Source organism: Brassica rapa, chromosome A06 (assembly GCF_000309985.2).
Source record: "Brassica rapa cultivar Chiifu-401-42 chromosome A06, CAAS_Brap_v3.01, whole genome shotgun sequence".
In the NCBI taxonomy this organism is placed as follows: domain Eukaryota; kingdom Viridiplantae; phylum Streptophyta; class Magnoliopsida; order Brassicales; family Brassicaceae; genus Brassica; species Brassica rapa.
The window spans coordinates 3840255-3855363 of NC_024800.2; the positions used below are offsets into that span (position 1 = coordinate 3840255).

Here is a 15109-nt window from a genome sequence, read left to right on the forward strand (position 1 = left end):
ACTGAAACATTTTATTAAATGTAACTAATAGAGTTACTGTGTAGCCTACCAAAAAAAATAGAGTTACTGTGCGAAAATGTCTCTTTATTCAATACAATTTTTAAAAATGCAGAAGACGGAAAGTAGATAAGCGAGGGGCTCAGGCAAATAGAAGAAGCTCAACAATACTGAACTTCAATAATAAAAATTAAATAAATATTAAATAACTTCTTCAACAATGGTTTTAATAAAGGTTCTGTATTGCCAAAAAAAAAAGAAGGTTCTGTAAACTCTTTGAAATTTCTCCTTGGAATCAATTCTCCGTAGAAGAACTAAGGCTGAAAAGTAAAGATATAACAAATAAAATCAAAGGTCAAGAAATGGATAATTAGTATTAATTATTCGAAATTATATTAATTAAAAATCATATTAACCTTTTGTCGACAATCACAACAGTGCGAATTTCGCAATTAGCAAACCTGTAAGAAACATATAACCTATTAGTTAAAACTATACAAAGAATTATAAGTTGGTCACTGCAAAGGATAACATATTTTTTGTATGACCTCTTGCAAAGTTCATGTCTAACTGACACGTCACAATCGTTTGCGAACACATACAACATATGCTGCAAAACTATGCCATGGCTGACAACCGCAACCTCCTTCTCTGGTCTCTTCCATAACCTAATAAAATAAAATTCCTCTTTATTTTACAGTATATGCCAATGTTATTTATAATTCAAAAAGTAAAGATTCAAAAGAGTTACCATTTCATGAACTCTAATCCTCTTGCCAAAATCTCTTCTTCAGATTCTCGAACATCGGGCCTCCACAGATTGTCTTCTTCACTTTCAATCTATAATATCATCCAGAACATGTGTTAGAGTAGAGAAATCATCATATGTAATGTATAATATAGCTTTCCAAGAATAAGATTTATAAATGAAGGAAACGTGAAAGAAGATATATGCCTGAGAGAAATCAATGGTGGGGAAAATAGTTTGATACTCGCTCACGTTTCTTCTCATATCAGGAGGGCGAACTCCCTGCGTGCATACACATATCCTTTATATATTATTTACTCTAGATTTTCGATGCTTTGTTCACATGAGTTTGTTTTAAGTGTTGAATGTACGAGACATTTCTCAACGTATTAGTCATACATTACGGTCTCGAGCAACCTCAAGTGCCAAAATGGAAGGTTTGTTTATCATATTTGGTTGGTTATCTTCATTTCCAAAAACTCCAACCGCAGTTTGCATAGTTCTATATTACAACGAAATTTTAATTAATCCAAGTCACTATAAAACAAAAAGGAATACAATACAAATAAAATAATCAACTTTAAAGTCTTCATTATACTTCTATGCAAATACTATATTTTACCTCAACAAAGGAGAAGTTACAACTAGCTCAACCCTCTTTAGTAGCCCGCTTGAAACAACACGTTCGCGGAGGTTCTCAACCTTTAGAGAAGCATTAGCCGATTAGAAATAATAAAATACTAATAATTTTTGTAATGATTTATTCCTTGAGAATTATGTCCACTTTCAGGTATGGATTTTACTCGATTAAAAACTTGGCAGTTACAGTTTTTTTCACTAACTCAACTATACAGAAAAACAAAGAAACTGAAGTAAATAAAGAGCGACTAAAATAAGCCTTAGAATATTTTCTACATATTTCATTTCAAAATAGAGTTTGAAGTAAAAAATACTTCAATTCCACTTCATCTTTGGAATAAATCCATTTTATTTCATTACATAATAGAAAATCAAGTTGGATTAATTGAAACAATTTTTATTTCACACTCCATTTTACAGTGACATATGAAATGAAGTCGCAGATGCTCTTAGCTAGTGAATTAGTATGAACGGTCTTGATTCTATTCAGAACCATCTCGATAGTCAGTATGTCACGGGTCACACTGAACTCGTACGATCGATCCACGACTCATCAACAAAATGCAAAGGTGCATGAAGATGTATAAAGGTCTAATGTTTTAGTATTTATTCCTTTACCTGTTGGTGACCATGATCAGTAAGTGGAGCGTCAAAAAGATGAGGAGACAACAACGCATTCCTATCCTTTTCGGCTTCTACATTGTGCTCCGCTTGTCCATGTCTCAACTTGAATAAACGAAAGAATAAGCATGATCAGTACGTATTAACAAAAGTTAGGGGTGTGTAGTTAATCAGTCTTGTTAATAATTTGTGATTTACCAAGTGGATGATTTTACAGCTTTCCAAGGGGTACAAGAATCTTGTATCCATTCCTAAAACATCAAATGAATAACAATATCTAATGATTTTCACTATAACTAGGTAACATATATATATGCGCATGCACACATTAATGAAAACATCATTGATTATTAATAACGAGAACTTACCAACTAAAGGACACAAATTTGTAATTACAAATACCAGATCTTTCAGAGAGAAGGTATTTTGGAAGAAAAGATTAGATCTCAAGGGTTTTCTTTGATCTCAAGGTTATAGTTAAATGATGATATTGTTAGGCAAAATGATGGTTTTCTTTGGTTTGGTTATATACTCGAATATTCAAAGACCACACATGTGAACGTGGATTTGTACGTAAAATTTCATGCAATTATAAATCAAAGTTTTGACTCATTCGTCACTTGGTATTGCTAAGAGCGTCTCTATCCTTTAAAATATTTTTACTTTTAAAATAAAATATAACTAATTATAGAATTAAATTTTATTTAAAAATGATATTAAACTATCAATTTAAACTCTAGTTTCTTAAGTATTTCATTAGATTCTAATTAAACATTCGTTTCTTTTACCTTTTCACTATTTTATTTTTGAAATATTCATTCAAATCCTATAAAGAATTTATTATAGATAACAACAAGCTATATTTCAAATGATATTATACTAATTAAGAACTCTATAAATTAACAAACATGATAAATTTTTAATATTTCTAAATGTATTGATGCTATTTTGTCATTTTACACTTTAAATGCATTTACATTTACAGTACATATTTTTATACACCAAATAACTCAATAACAATAATTAAAATTTTATATTTACAAAATTTAACTGATACATATACATAGTAAAAATATTGTAAAATCAAATATTTTCTTATTTTTACGTAAAAACTTACTTTAAAATATGTAAATCTAAAAAAGGAAATTTTCTGTATATAGATAAATAAATTAATAAAATATTAAAGTCTCAGATTTATTAATATACAGATTTTTACTATAAAAATCATATAAGTAATACACTGGAATAAAAACATGTAATCACGAGAAATGTAATAAATCAGTCGAAATTGTTCTGTACATAAAAGTATATGGATTCGAAGAAACCATATGATCATTAAAAAATTTCGGTATCTCATGACTAGTTAAAATTCTATGCGTAGCAATATAATTGTTCATTTATCAAAAAAGAAATATATATATATATATATATATATATAGTTTGTTCATTCAATTTTTCAATTTGGGGTCATAGAGCCAAAAAAAGGTTCAAATCACGTAAAAAAGGAGACAAAAGACATCGTACAACTCCAAGAAAGAAATGTTAAACATATATTGCCTTGAACTGGAAGTCTGGAAAGGTCGTTAGTCGCTTTTTTTTTGAACTTTTACATTTCAGTCTTTGTTTAGAGAGATAAATAAAGATCGTTGTCGTGAAATACATGTCGAGATATTTTTCTTTTTCTTCATCACATGTCAAAATATTCTAGTTAGAAACTCTAACACATTTAAACATCTATGAGTAATCTAGAACCTTTAAATTTATAAACACGTTATACTTTTTTATTTAATAATAGCTCTTCTAGTTCTAGTAACCAATATAAATTTACTAAATTACTTCAATACAATTGATTTTGATCAAATCTTAATTAATCTACTAGATATATTTTATTTAATATTTGAAATGAGGCTATATTTTCTATCTAAATTAGCAAATTATTACATATGAACTTTACTATATCACACGTTGAAAGAGTTCCAAAATATTTTCTTAATCGATCTAGGTTAAGTATTAACTTTATAGATCGGATATTTGCTTCGGTCCTATCAAACACCAGGTTAGGTCACAGTTTCATTTTAACCCGACTTGGAGCAAACCAATGTTTTTTCATATCCCGTTTTCACTAATATTTTCGGACAGTCACATGGTCGTATTATCACTGGTATCTATACTAGTAAAAGGAAATCATTCTTAAAAAATCTATTTATGCAAGGTTGTTTGGACCTATTAGTTAGACTAACACCATATAATTTAGTCTATTTTTAAGGCAAAGTAATATTCCATACATCAACTCATAATTTCCTTAATGTACAAAAAGAGATATTGTAACTAACAACGATATTTTACCTAAAATTTTTATTATCATTTTCTTAATACAGAAAATAACTTAAGGAAATAGTCATAACAAACGGATTAATATTAATGTACATATTTTTAAATATTAATGTCCCATTTTAAAACTAATTTATTTATATATGTAGTAGAAAACAATACTAAATTTTGATGAAATCTTATTAAAATTTACAACTTTTTATTTTTAACTTGAATTTGCAAAAACTGGGTTTTATATTGAACTAGGTCTGATTTAACTCAAATTCGGTTTTTAGCACAACTCAGAACCAGTTAGAAGAACGAGTCAGGATCCGACTGGTTCGATCGTACGGTCCGATCAGATTTTCAAAACATTGGTTAATACAGTTCAATAATTAAAATATATATTTTTAATAATGAATATCTTTACTACTAAAAACATACATATCATCTTTAAATCTATTTCAAACAAATTTCACACTATAAAAAATAATGAATAATAAAAACATTAAAAGTCAATAGTTATAATGTGAAACAAAAAAAATTATACTAGATTTAAAATTTATTAAAGATTAAAAATTTCAAATCCGCGCTTCTTAAGCGCGGGTCAAAATCTAGTTATTTAATTTAAAACAACAACTTAATGAAACAATTATGTTACTCCTTGACATTAATCAGAAGAACATCTTCTTCCTCAGAAGCTACATTCACACTCTATTCATTATGTATAATGGGTTCGTTAAACCCTTTTCACTAAGGTATTTCAACGTCTTTTCTGTCTATTTGAAACTCTTTCGAACTGTGGTTTCATGGATTCAATTGAATGATCTTCCGATTTCTATACTCCGAACCAATTTCTCATTTTAACACTTCTATTCTATGTTTTATTTCTTTTCCTGTTATTGTTATTCATTTTACTGTCGGAGTACACCTCTGGTCGTATATATCATCTTAAGCTTAAAGAAATTTGTGCCAAAAAAAAAATCAAATACGTGTCGTTTGACCTATAACCTAAACATGGATGCAGCAAATGTTGTTTACTTTTGTTCCACCTTTTCTCTAATCTCATCCTCGAATCACTCAAGAACAACTATTAAATAAGAGGGCTGAGAGGGTGTATTTTATGGTATTGCTCTGATTGAGAGGTTGAATGTTTTAATATTTCTTATTTTTAATTTGGTGATAGCATATGTGTTTATTGCGGTTTCTGGAGGTTGAACTGAAATTATCATATCCAGATATTTTTTGAAACCATACCCATATTTATTCCCATCCATTCTTCTCAGAAGATTAGACTTTACATCATTGTTTTGTGAGTGGATAATGAGCATTGTCTGTTCATTTTCACAGGCTTATGAAAAAGCCCATCAAATTGACTTCCTGGGAAAACTGGGCTGCCAGAAAGTCTACGCAGGCCTAAACTTGACCAGATTTTTTAAGTCAGAAACGGAAATTCAAAACGCCTGACTTTTAGGGTCTGACTCGTTCAAACGCAGCGGTTGCGGTTGCGGTTGCGAGCGTTTGCGGATGCAGATGGTTGCGGTTTCTAGCGGTTTTAAAAGATTTGTACGACTGATTCCGCGGTTAGAAATTGGTGCATTTGCGGGATACTTATGACTGATAAACTACTAAATACAGCAGCGGTTAAATAATAAATTAACAATATTTACATTTTATATAATTATAAAATATCAAAAATCATAATATTATAATAAATATGTAAATTATATTTTCAAAGTTATAGTGTTAAAATTTTAAAATTATAGAAAATATTTTTATTTTAAAATTTTATAATATTAATTAAAATATAATAGATATATTTTAGTATTTTTATAATTTCATTTTAAAAAATTTATTGAATATTTTTATTTTTGTATTTATATGGTTTTAAAAAAAAAATATCCTCCCGCAACCGCAAACGCTAGCTGGAACCAGCTTTTGAATTTAAGAGGTTCGGAACGGTTTGAAACGATTTGTAGCGGTTTGTATGATTGTTTTGAAACGCTGTCAACCGCTACCAACCACAAAAGCTGCGTTTGCGGATGGTAGCGGAGAAACCAATCAAGCTCTTAAAATTAAAAAAAAAATACACGTCTCGTATCGAACAAATTAACATGTCAGCATTTAAGTAACTTTTTAGCATTGACATGGCCAACCACATCATATCCTACGTAGGATTTTGGAAGCAAACTATTATTGGCTTTTTGTCGATTGTGTAATTTCAAATAACTGATAACTGATGAAAATTCGGGAATCTCGGAAGAAAAAAACAAAACAAAGCCAAACATAACATCACTTCAAAAACTTGTAAGATCAAAAACAGTGAATGTTTTTTTTTAAATCCGAAACAGATCCAAATGAAAAATTAGGGAAGAAGCAGAGCAAACTCATTGGTGGTGTCTCTCCAAACCCACTAACTCTCTCAACCGAAGATGAAGCTCACCGATGGTCCTCAACACCTTAACCGCCTGCGACGGAGTAAGAATCTCCACCACTTTCCCCACCGTCGAACACCTCAGCTCATCCGCGCTGTTCATCGCCCTCGCCATCCCTCTCTTAAGCACCTCCATCGCCTCCTCCAAATCCGACTCCTCCCCGTCCACCAACCCCCTCGCCCCCACTCGCCTCGCCGCGAGCATCACCGGCGGATCCGCCACGCTCTGCTGCACCAGCGCGAAATCCCTCATCACGTCCCTCTCTCTCCTCCTCGTCTCCGACCGGAGGCTCGAGATCCGGTCCCTCTGGTGGCGCGTGAGGTCGTCGACCGTGGAGTCCGTGAGTTTGAAGACGAGAGAAGGCTTGAAATCGCCGACCCAGAGGATGAGCCTGGCGTAGGAGGTGAACCACGGCGGGCAGAAGAAGGTGAAAACGTTGTCTCCGGCGAGGGAGACGGCGGAGGATTTCTCTTGGTAGTATTGGAGACAGTGAGATAGAAACTGGGTCACGAGAGATTGTTGCTGCTCTTCGTTGGTTTCGTCGAAGGAAGAGGCGCATGTAAGCTGTTCGACGAAATACCTGTGACGAATCAGCCAACCGTTAACGAAGCTGCTGAAGCTTTGGGAGCTGCTGGTGACTGGCATGTTTTTGTCTACTGTGGAGTGGTCACTAAGGACTGAGTATGTGTATTTGGAACGTGCTTTGTGTACAAAGATTTATATACGATTTTTTGGACTTGACCAACTAAAATCTTTTTTTAACAATTTAATTATTATTTATATAATATATGTCGGTTCTTGGATGGAAATTATATTTTCTGTCGGCCGGCTTAATGGAGTTTTGTGACCTTTTTTTGTTGTCTTGTGGGAGTGAAGTATGGTCAGACAAGCAGAGCAACTTGAAACCATTTACTAAATAATTCGTATTGGAATCAAGTTCCGTTACATGTGTGATAACACTGTTAAGAAATCAATGGAACTAAAAATCTAAAATCCCTGTTACCTTGTAATTTCCAATTAGATACTGATTAATCATGTGATTTTAGGTACTGAAACTAAAACAGAGTATAGTTTTCAGATCTTACAAAAGATTTGTGCAGTTATCGTTTAGTGAGTTTCAAGTTAAAATAGTGTAACTGTTAATCAGGCTGCTGTTAACAGTTGTTACAGTTCTGGCTGGAATTTTTTATTTTGGATTCTCCTAGTCCTAACTAGAAGTGTGTCAGGGTTGCATCACAATTTTATGGCATTATCTCAAAATGCATCTGAAAAGGTACCGACATATGTTGCTAAAAGAAAAAGGCACATGTCATATAAGAAAGACGACATGTAAGCAAAGAAACACAGTTTTCTGACAATACTATATCATAGAATTCAATTCTTTTATAATTTTATGTGTTTTTGGTTTACTGTGCGGATATTTTGTTGGACTAGACGAAAAGAACAATGGTTCATCAATGCTCCAGTTAGGTCTCGCGCCATCTTTTTCTTCTTTACTAAGAAATATATACATTAGTTTTAGACTTTTAGTATTATAGTTGTCTGTTGACAAAAAAAAGTATTCTAGTAGTTGTCTTGTCTGACACTTCTTTTGGGTGCAAGTCTTGTCCGACACTTAATTCTAGGAAAATATGTTTACCTCCATAAACGTTGGTGTCGATAAACCAAAAACAATTTTATTAACCAGATAATTTATGGGAGAAAAGATGGTCTAGTCTCAGATTTTCAACGTATTATATAATGACTAACACAATTAACAAGTTAATCTATTAACAAGTTAATCTAAAATCTACAAGATTAATATAACCAAGTATTACTTTGTGTATGTTTTCTTGTATGTGAGTAAGAAGACAATGCAATGGCTGAGAATTCAGTAAAATCTAGGATACCTATGGAGTATTAATTATTATTTATGTATGTCCGAGTAATTCACTTAATTAAGTAAGAATGATGATGCTTCAATGATATTAATGCTTCCAAAGATGTAGAAATAAAAAAAGTACAAATTGAATAAGAATGTCTGACACTTGACAGACAAAAACATTGAAAGAATATTCTCAGATATTCTGTTTAGTTTGTAAATCTTCTGTAATATAGGAAGATCATACTCTCCTCTAACAAACTCGATTATATATGTAACTCTCACAACGATGAATAAATCAAGCAAGTCTTTAGACTACTTTCAAACATATGTAAGATAAATACAGTATTCAGTAAAAAACATAGTAAAAGATTGTAAAACATGACGACAAAGAAGTGAGAATATACGTTTTGTTCATTCAGAAAAAGAGAATATACGTTTTTGGAAAAAAAGTGAAAACGCTTGGATGGCACATGTTGGCTACTCCACGCACGGGCGCGGATCTTATTCAACTCGTTCCTTACGCGGTCATGTTCTCGTCACTCCCCGCGTTTCTTTTTGCGGCCTTTTAATCTCTCTCCGCATTTTAATTTATCTGTTCTTTTCTTAATTATGAAACCTGTTGAAGTCGGTTGCTAAGAATATTTTAAAGAAGATAAAAGGGCCGTCTTGTGTATGGTTTCGTATTCCTTTTTGGGTTATTTAAAAGCTCATCGGTAAAACTCAGCAGAGTTTTGTTCACATAATATTGGGCCTCAATTATATGCTACCTTCGTTTGCTTTTGCTTATAGAAAGATTTTGAATTGTTTTTTTCTGTAAGTGAAGAATATAAATCTAAAGCCCAGCATTGTTTAAGAAGACAAATGGACATTCTTGTGTATGGTTTTGTATTTCTTATTTGGGTTATGAAAGTTCACCAGTATGCTCAGAAGAGTTTTGTTCACATGTTGTTGGGCCTTTATTGTGTGCTACCCTTCATTTCTCTTGTAAAAAAAGAACTGAATAGTTTTATTTAAAAGCAAATGGAGAATATAAGTTTGGAATTTTTTGTAAGATCCATATTTCTCGAGTAAAATTGCTCAACTGGTTGATTTATTTTGAACCAGTACAACCATAAAATTTCCCCTAACTTAAGTAAAAGTAGGATACTCACGTAAAGCTATTAAAACGAAATGTAAAGATAAAAAAGATGTTGCTACGTTAGAGTGGGGATTGGTTAAATGTTGCACCCTCTCGTGTTATCACTTTAGAATGGGATTGGCTAAGTGTTGGCACCCTCGTGTTATACGCTTAAGCCGTAACGTAAAGCCGTAAAGGGATAAATGATGCACGTGTACGGTTCACACTGCCACCTCGAACTCAATCGTTTGGCTCAGCTTTTGCACCAAAAAGAGAAATAAACAGAATACTTGACGTCGCTCTTGTGCCTACGTATAGTGAACGCCGAAAGTGGAAACTGACGAATGCCATTTTCCTCTTTTTACGTGCCTTCTTTCAGGATAATACTTTTATTATTTACAAATTGGCCACACCAAATTTAAAATAATTAAAAAAACGAACCTAATTTTAGAAAGTAGATTCTAAAACAACCCCAGACCCACATGATGATTTAGTAGTTGCCACCTTTTTCTCCACCACTTAGCTTTACTCTCAAACAAGTCTCATAGAGATTCGTTGAAGACAGAGACAAATAGAGAGAGAGTGAGATGTCTACTTCCGATCAACCTCGCCACCATCGACCGACACGCAACCGCCCACCTCTGCCACGACCGCCTAATCCTTCTCGTCCCGTGGTACCTCTATCAAAGGTCTCGAAGCGTGTGCTTCTCCGTGTAGCTTCCGTCGCGTGCGGGATCCAGTTCGGCTGGGCGCTCCAGCTCTCGCTCCTCACCCCTTACGTGCAGGAGCTAGGGATCCCGCACGCTTGGGCCAGCGTGATCTGGCTCTGCGGTCCGCTCTCTGGCTTGTTCGTGCAACCTCTCGTTGGCCACAGTAGCGACAGGTGTAAGAGCAAGTACGGTCGCCGGAGACCGTTTATAGTCGCCGGAGCTGTGGCGATCGCCATCTCGGTTTTGATTATTGGACACGCGGCGGATATAGGGTGGGCGCTTGGGGATAGAGAAGGGAGGATTAAGCCGAGGGCGATTGTTGCTTTTGTGTTGGGGTTTTGGATCCTTGATGTTGCTAATAACATGACTCAAGGTCCTTGTAGAGCTCTCCTTGCTGATCTTACTGGTAATCTCTACCTCTTTGTTTGTGTTCTAAGTGACCTCTGTGATTTTTGGAGATTCTTGTCACATGCAAAACATGGAGTGTGCACAACTTTATGATTCTTGGACACAATTAGGCATTAATGTTATTTAAAAAGAAATTAGTGTTCTAAAAATCGGTTTAAGCTGCTAATTATCGGATTTGGGTCAAAACTCAGTCTATACATTCAAAAAATAGGTTTAGGCACCCGCATAATTAATAATCACCTATATAACAAGCTTAATTACTGCCTAGCTATTTCTTGACCATTGCAAAAAAAAAAAAAACTCTGTTTTGGTTTACTTCTTGTCTAATCTGTTTCTTTTTAAAGATTATTAAAAAATCAGTTTATACATTCAAAAATAGGTATAAGGCCCCCTATAAAACGCTTAATTAATGTCTAGCGATATTTTGAACATTGGTTTACTTATTGTCTAATTTGTTTCTTTTCAGAGAATGATAATCGCAGAACCAGAGTAGCAAACGGCTACTTCTCTCTCTTTATGGCTGTTGGCAATATTCTTGGCTACGCTACTGGATCATACAACGGTTGGTACAAGGTCTTCCCTTTCACCAAGACCGTTGCATGCAATGTGGAATGCGCTAATCTCAAGTCTGCTTTCTACATAGACGTAGTCTTTATCGCAATAACTACCGTCTTGAGCATCTCAGCGGCTCATGAGGTGCCTCTCGGGGCGTTGGCCTCTGACGCACACGGGCAATCCAGTGGAACAGATGAAGCCTTTCTTACTGAGATACTAGGCACTTTCAAATATTTTCCAGGAAGTGTTTGGATAATTTTGCTTGTCACAGCTCTGACGTGGATTGGTTGGTTTCCGTTTATTTTGTTTGATACTGATTGGATGGGTAGAGAGATCTACGGTGGTGAACCGAACCAAGGAGCTTCGTATAGTGCTGGTGTGAGTATGGGTGCGCTTGGTTTGATGTTGAATTCTGTTTTTCTTGGGATCACTTCGGTGCTCATGGAGAAACTTTGTAGAAAGTGGGGAGCTGGTTTTGTTTGGGGGATATCGAACATCATTATGGCTATTTGCTTTCTTGCGATGATCGCTACCTCGTTTGTTGCGTACCATATTGGCTACATTGGCCATGAACAGCCGCCTGCTGGGATCGTCGTTGCTGCTGTTTTAATCTTTACAGTTTTGGGCATCCCGTTGGCAGTAAGTTACTCTTGCAATTATGGTGTTATGTTACTTGTGGTTTGCTACTAATCTTTACTATGCTTTTTGCCAAGCTGGAGATATATATAACTTTTAATTTGTTATTTTTACTACTCATCTGTGTCTACATGGTTAGCATTTATTTATTCTTATACGTTTTTACTGATGCAATTGTTACTCTTCCGCAGATAACTTACAGTGTCCCATATGCGTTGATCTCCATACGTATTGAGTCCTTGGGCCTAGGTCAAGGTGTGCATCATTTTAAATTTTTAATATTATGGTTATTGCCTTAATTCTACAAGTGAGTGGAGTTTCTTATCGAAGTTATGTTGTGTTAGGCTTATCTTTGGGTGTGCTGAATTTGGCTATTGTCATCCCACAGGTATGCTTCGTTCAACCATCCTTTTAGAAATTTATTTTGACACAAGTCAATTTCTATTCTTGTTTGAATGTGTCCGTCCATCATTTAGAAATCCTCATAAGGGAGTCCATAAGCAAGTATTAGTGAAGCAAACGGATTCTTTTAGTTGTCGTTAGTTAAAAATCCATTTATATGTTTTAGCTAGCTATGACCAGTTATAGGATTTTTTTTTTTTTTACTTTCCTAATGCTGCCAACTGATGCATTTCTTTCCTATGTTGTTTATGATTTTTTGACATCAAACTTAGTTTTATTGTTTAATCACTGTGGTTAACTAACAGTGGGATGTGTATGCAGGTGATTGTGTCTGTTGGCAGTGGCCCATGGGACCAACTATTCGGAGGTGGGAATTCACCAGCACTTGCAGTTGGAGCAGCTGCAGGTTTCATTGGCGGAATTGTAGCCATCTTGGCTATTCCACGAACAAGGATTCAGAAGCCCATCCCTCTCCCATAACATCCTCTCTTTTTCGCTATAAAGTACGTCGCAGTTCCCTTTTTTCTTCTGTTACCAAACGTATAGCAAGCACTTAAAATTTGTCACTGATTAATAAATCTTGTTAATGCAAAATAGAGGAGACTTAGCGAAGGAACGCATAAAGAGTGGTGTGTGAAGGCATGGTGGAAGATTGGCAAGGAGATGCACCACTTATTGTGTGATCCTTGTTGAATTCGTGCAATGGCCTTCTTCTCGTGTGACTAACTTAGCTGCAGCGTCTAGGACCTAACTCCCTCTGCTTTGGGGCTATGATCCTTCTGTCCACGAGGAGCCATAGAAGTTTACCCAACGAAATAATAACACATCATTCAGTTTGTTGTGAGGTATATGTTGGAAGCCCCCAAATCGGGTTCTTCTCTGTTTCTTTGTTGTCTACCTAAGGTTTTTCCAGTTAACCACGTTCTTGTAAATTAAAGTGATACCCTGTGTACCAATGGAGAGTTTGAACGGATACTAAAATTTCCGAAAATGTTTTATGTTCTTTTTCCTGAAATAGTTCAAGAGAAGGCATCAGAATAGCATATATAACAAACTATAGTAATAGGCATGATATGATATATCATTAGCAAGATTGATCATACTTTGGTGTGTACAAGTAATTGTTTTTTTGGTGTCGTCAAATCTCTAAACAAATGGATTTTATAAGCAAAAACTGAAAACCTATACAAGCATAAGTAAACTTATGATATAAAAGAAGTAAAAAAATCATGGTCTTGCCAACTCAACGGAAAGAACTCTCATTCACAGTCAAATACGGCGGGTTTCGCACTTCAATCCTTTCTAGAAAGAGGACAAATTTTACACTTCCTACTCATTAATTAATAAATGTGACCTGCTATTACAAAAAGATTTTTTTTTTTTTGTTAAACTATTACGAAAAAAGATTTACGTCTATAAAATACTGTCGAATTTAATACAACCATGAAATAAGTTTAGATTACACTATTACAGTACCGAAATTGTTAAGTATAATGTGTTGATGTCTTGTTCAAAACACTACGAGAATGAGACTTGGGGATATACTCTCAACGACGGTAAGAAACTGAATCCCAATAAATCACATAAGTTGTGTCAATTATTGTAGTTAGCCCGGCATTGCATGCACTACATTTTGGATATGTTAAAAAAAGTCCCATATTGTGTTATCCTTATATGTGATAAAATCTTTTTGACGAGAAAAGAAAGATGACTCCCACTTTATGTCATGTTTACATTGCATTTCTATTTTTGATAAGAATTGGGTTGTTGTAAGCATTCACTATTGGCCATTGCTTCTCCTTTAGTCGCCTTCGGATTACATAAGTGGGGAGTTTTTCTTTAAGTCATAACCTTTCTAGCTTTAGCTAAAAGAAATAAAGTAATTACTTTTTGGAATGAAACAAAACAATTAGCATATATATATATATATATTTCAAGATTTTTACTTTAAAAAGGTACTTCAAAAATTTTATATCACAAAAAGTTATGTGACGCCCACCCTGTATTTGTTGATAAGTACATTTTCTCGTCATGTGCATGCACACTGCCCCCAAAAAGTAATATATGCGCATGGTATCGCAGTTCATTCCAGATGACACATGTGTTCGTGCAACTACCCAATAACCCAAACCAAACTTATTCGAACGTGCCGGTTACACACGTTATATAAACACCACCTTGAGAACATTAGTCATTAGACTGCTTTAGTCAAAACCATCTTTTTACTCTATTATATCATAGGTCCTTTTAGTATTTAGCTTAAGCGCTAGTTTGACACCTAAATTATACTATCTTATAATATCCATCCCTAGTTACATCACTTAGTTACACTTGAGTCATAAAAACTCAATAATGGCAAAGAAAACAATAGCAGAAAAAGTTTTTCCTTGCAAATTTTCAAAGATTTGAAACACATGTTCTTGTTTGCACTCACTGGTGTCTGCTGGCGTGGAATCAATCATTCATTGTCTTCAACCTAATCAGAATATGACCAATTTAATCAATCTCTCATTTTCTTACTCGTCCATATATTAACAAAAATATATAATTATTATTTATTTTAGTGTTTTATGTCGGAAAGGGAAGAGCATCAAGACTATATGAACATGACAATTATGAAGCGGCATAATTAAATTATTAGGTATATAGTTTTTTTTTGAAAAAGGG

General features: G+C 34.2%; 3 protein-coding genes across 3 annotated transcripts; 1 reads left to right on the plus strand and 2 right to left on the minus strand.

Moving 5' to 3' along the window:
- Positions 1-36: 36 nt before the first annotated feature.
- Positions 37-836, minus strand: LOC103871773 (phosphoglycerate mutase-like protein 1). The gene is made up of 4 exons (XM_033273415.1): positions 749-836; positions 546-665; positions 414-458; positions 37-317 (listed from the first exon to the last, which is right to left on the minus strand). The coding sequence occupies exons 1-4, from the start codon at positions 754-756 to the stop codon at positions 293-295; spliced, it is 198 nt and encodes a 65-aa protein (XP_033129306.1). The 5' UTR covers positions 757-836; the 3' UTR covers positions 37-292.
- Positions 837-6491: 5655 nt separating this feature from the next.
- LOC103871774 (protein RESPONSE TO ABA AND SALT 1-like) lies at positions 6492-8969 on the minus strand. Its single transcript, XM_009150066.3, has one exon. The coding sequence runs from the start codon at positions 7393-7395 to the stop codon at positions 6703-6705; it is 693 nt and encodes a 230-aa protein (XP_009148314.1). The 5' UTR covers positions 7396-8969; the 3' UTR covers positions 6492-6702.
- Positions 8970-10072: 1103 nt separating this feature from the next.
- On the plus strand, positions 10073-13457 carry LOC103871775 (sucrose transport protein SUC4). The gene is made up of 6 exons (XM_009150067.3): positions 10073-10847; positions 11316-12043; positions 12232-12295; positions 12385-12428; positions 12764-12945; positions 13040-13457. The coding sequence occupies exons 1-5, from the start codon at positions 10319-10321 to the stop codon at positions 12920-12922; spliced, it is 1524 nt and encodes a 507-aa protein (XP_009148315.1). The 5' UTR covers positions 10073-10318; the 3' UTR covers positions 12923-12945; positions 13040-13457.
- Positions 13458-15109: the final 1652 nt, after the last annotated feature.

Bases quoted from the DNA above. Each gene is read 5' to 3' on its own strand.
- LOC103871773 (XM_033273415.1), bottom strand. The intron at 459-545 runs GTCATACAAAAA...TGTTTCTTACAG, and splicing joins AGACATGAACTTTGCAAGAG to GTTTGCTAATTGCGAAATTC. The intron at 318-413 runs GTTAATATGATT...TTTACTTTTCAG, and splicing joins GTTGTGATTGTCGACAAAAG to CCTTAGTTCTTCTACGGAGA.
- LOC103871774 (XM_009150066.3), bottom strand. From the start codon at position 7,395: ATGCCAGTCACCAGCAGCTCCCAAAGCTTCAGCAGCTTCGTTAACGGT.
- LOC103871775 (XM_009150067.3), top strand. From the start codon at position 10,319: ATGTCTACTTCCGATCAACCTCGCCACCATCGACCGACACGCAACCGC. The intron at 12,044-12,231 runs GTAAGTTACTCT...ACTCTTCCGCAG, and splicing joins TTTTGGGCATCCCGTTGGCA to ATAACTTACAGTGTCCCATA. The intron at 12,296-12,384 runs GTGTGCATCATT...ATGTTGTGTTAG, and splicing joins GTCCTTGGGCCTAGGTCAAG to GCTTATCTTTGGGTGTGCTG.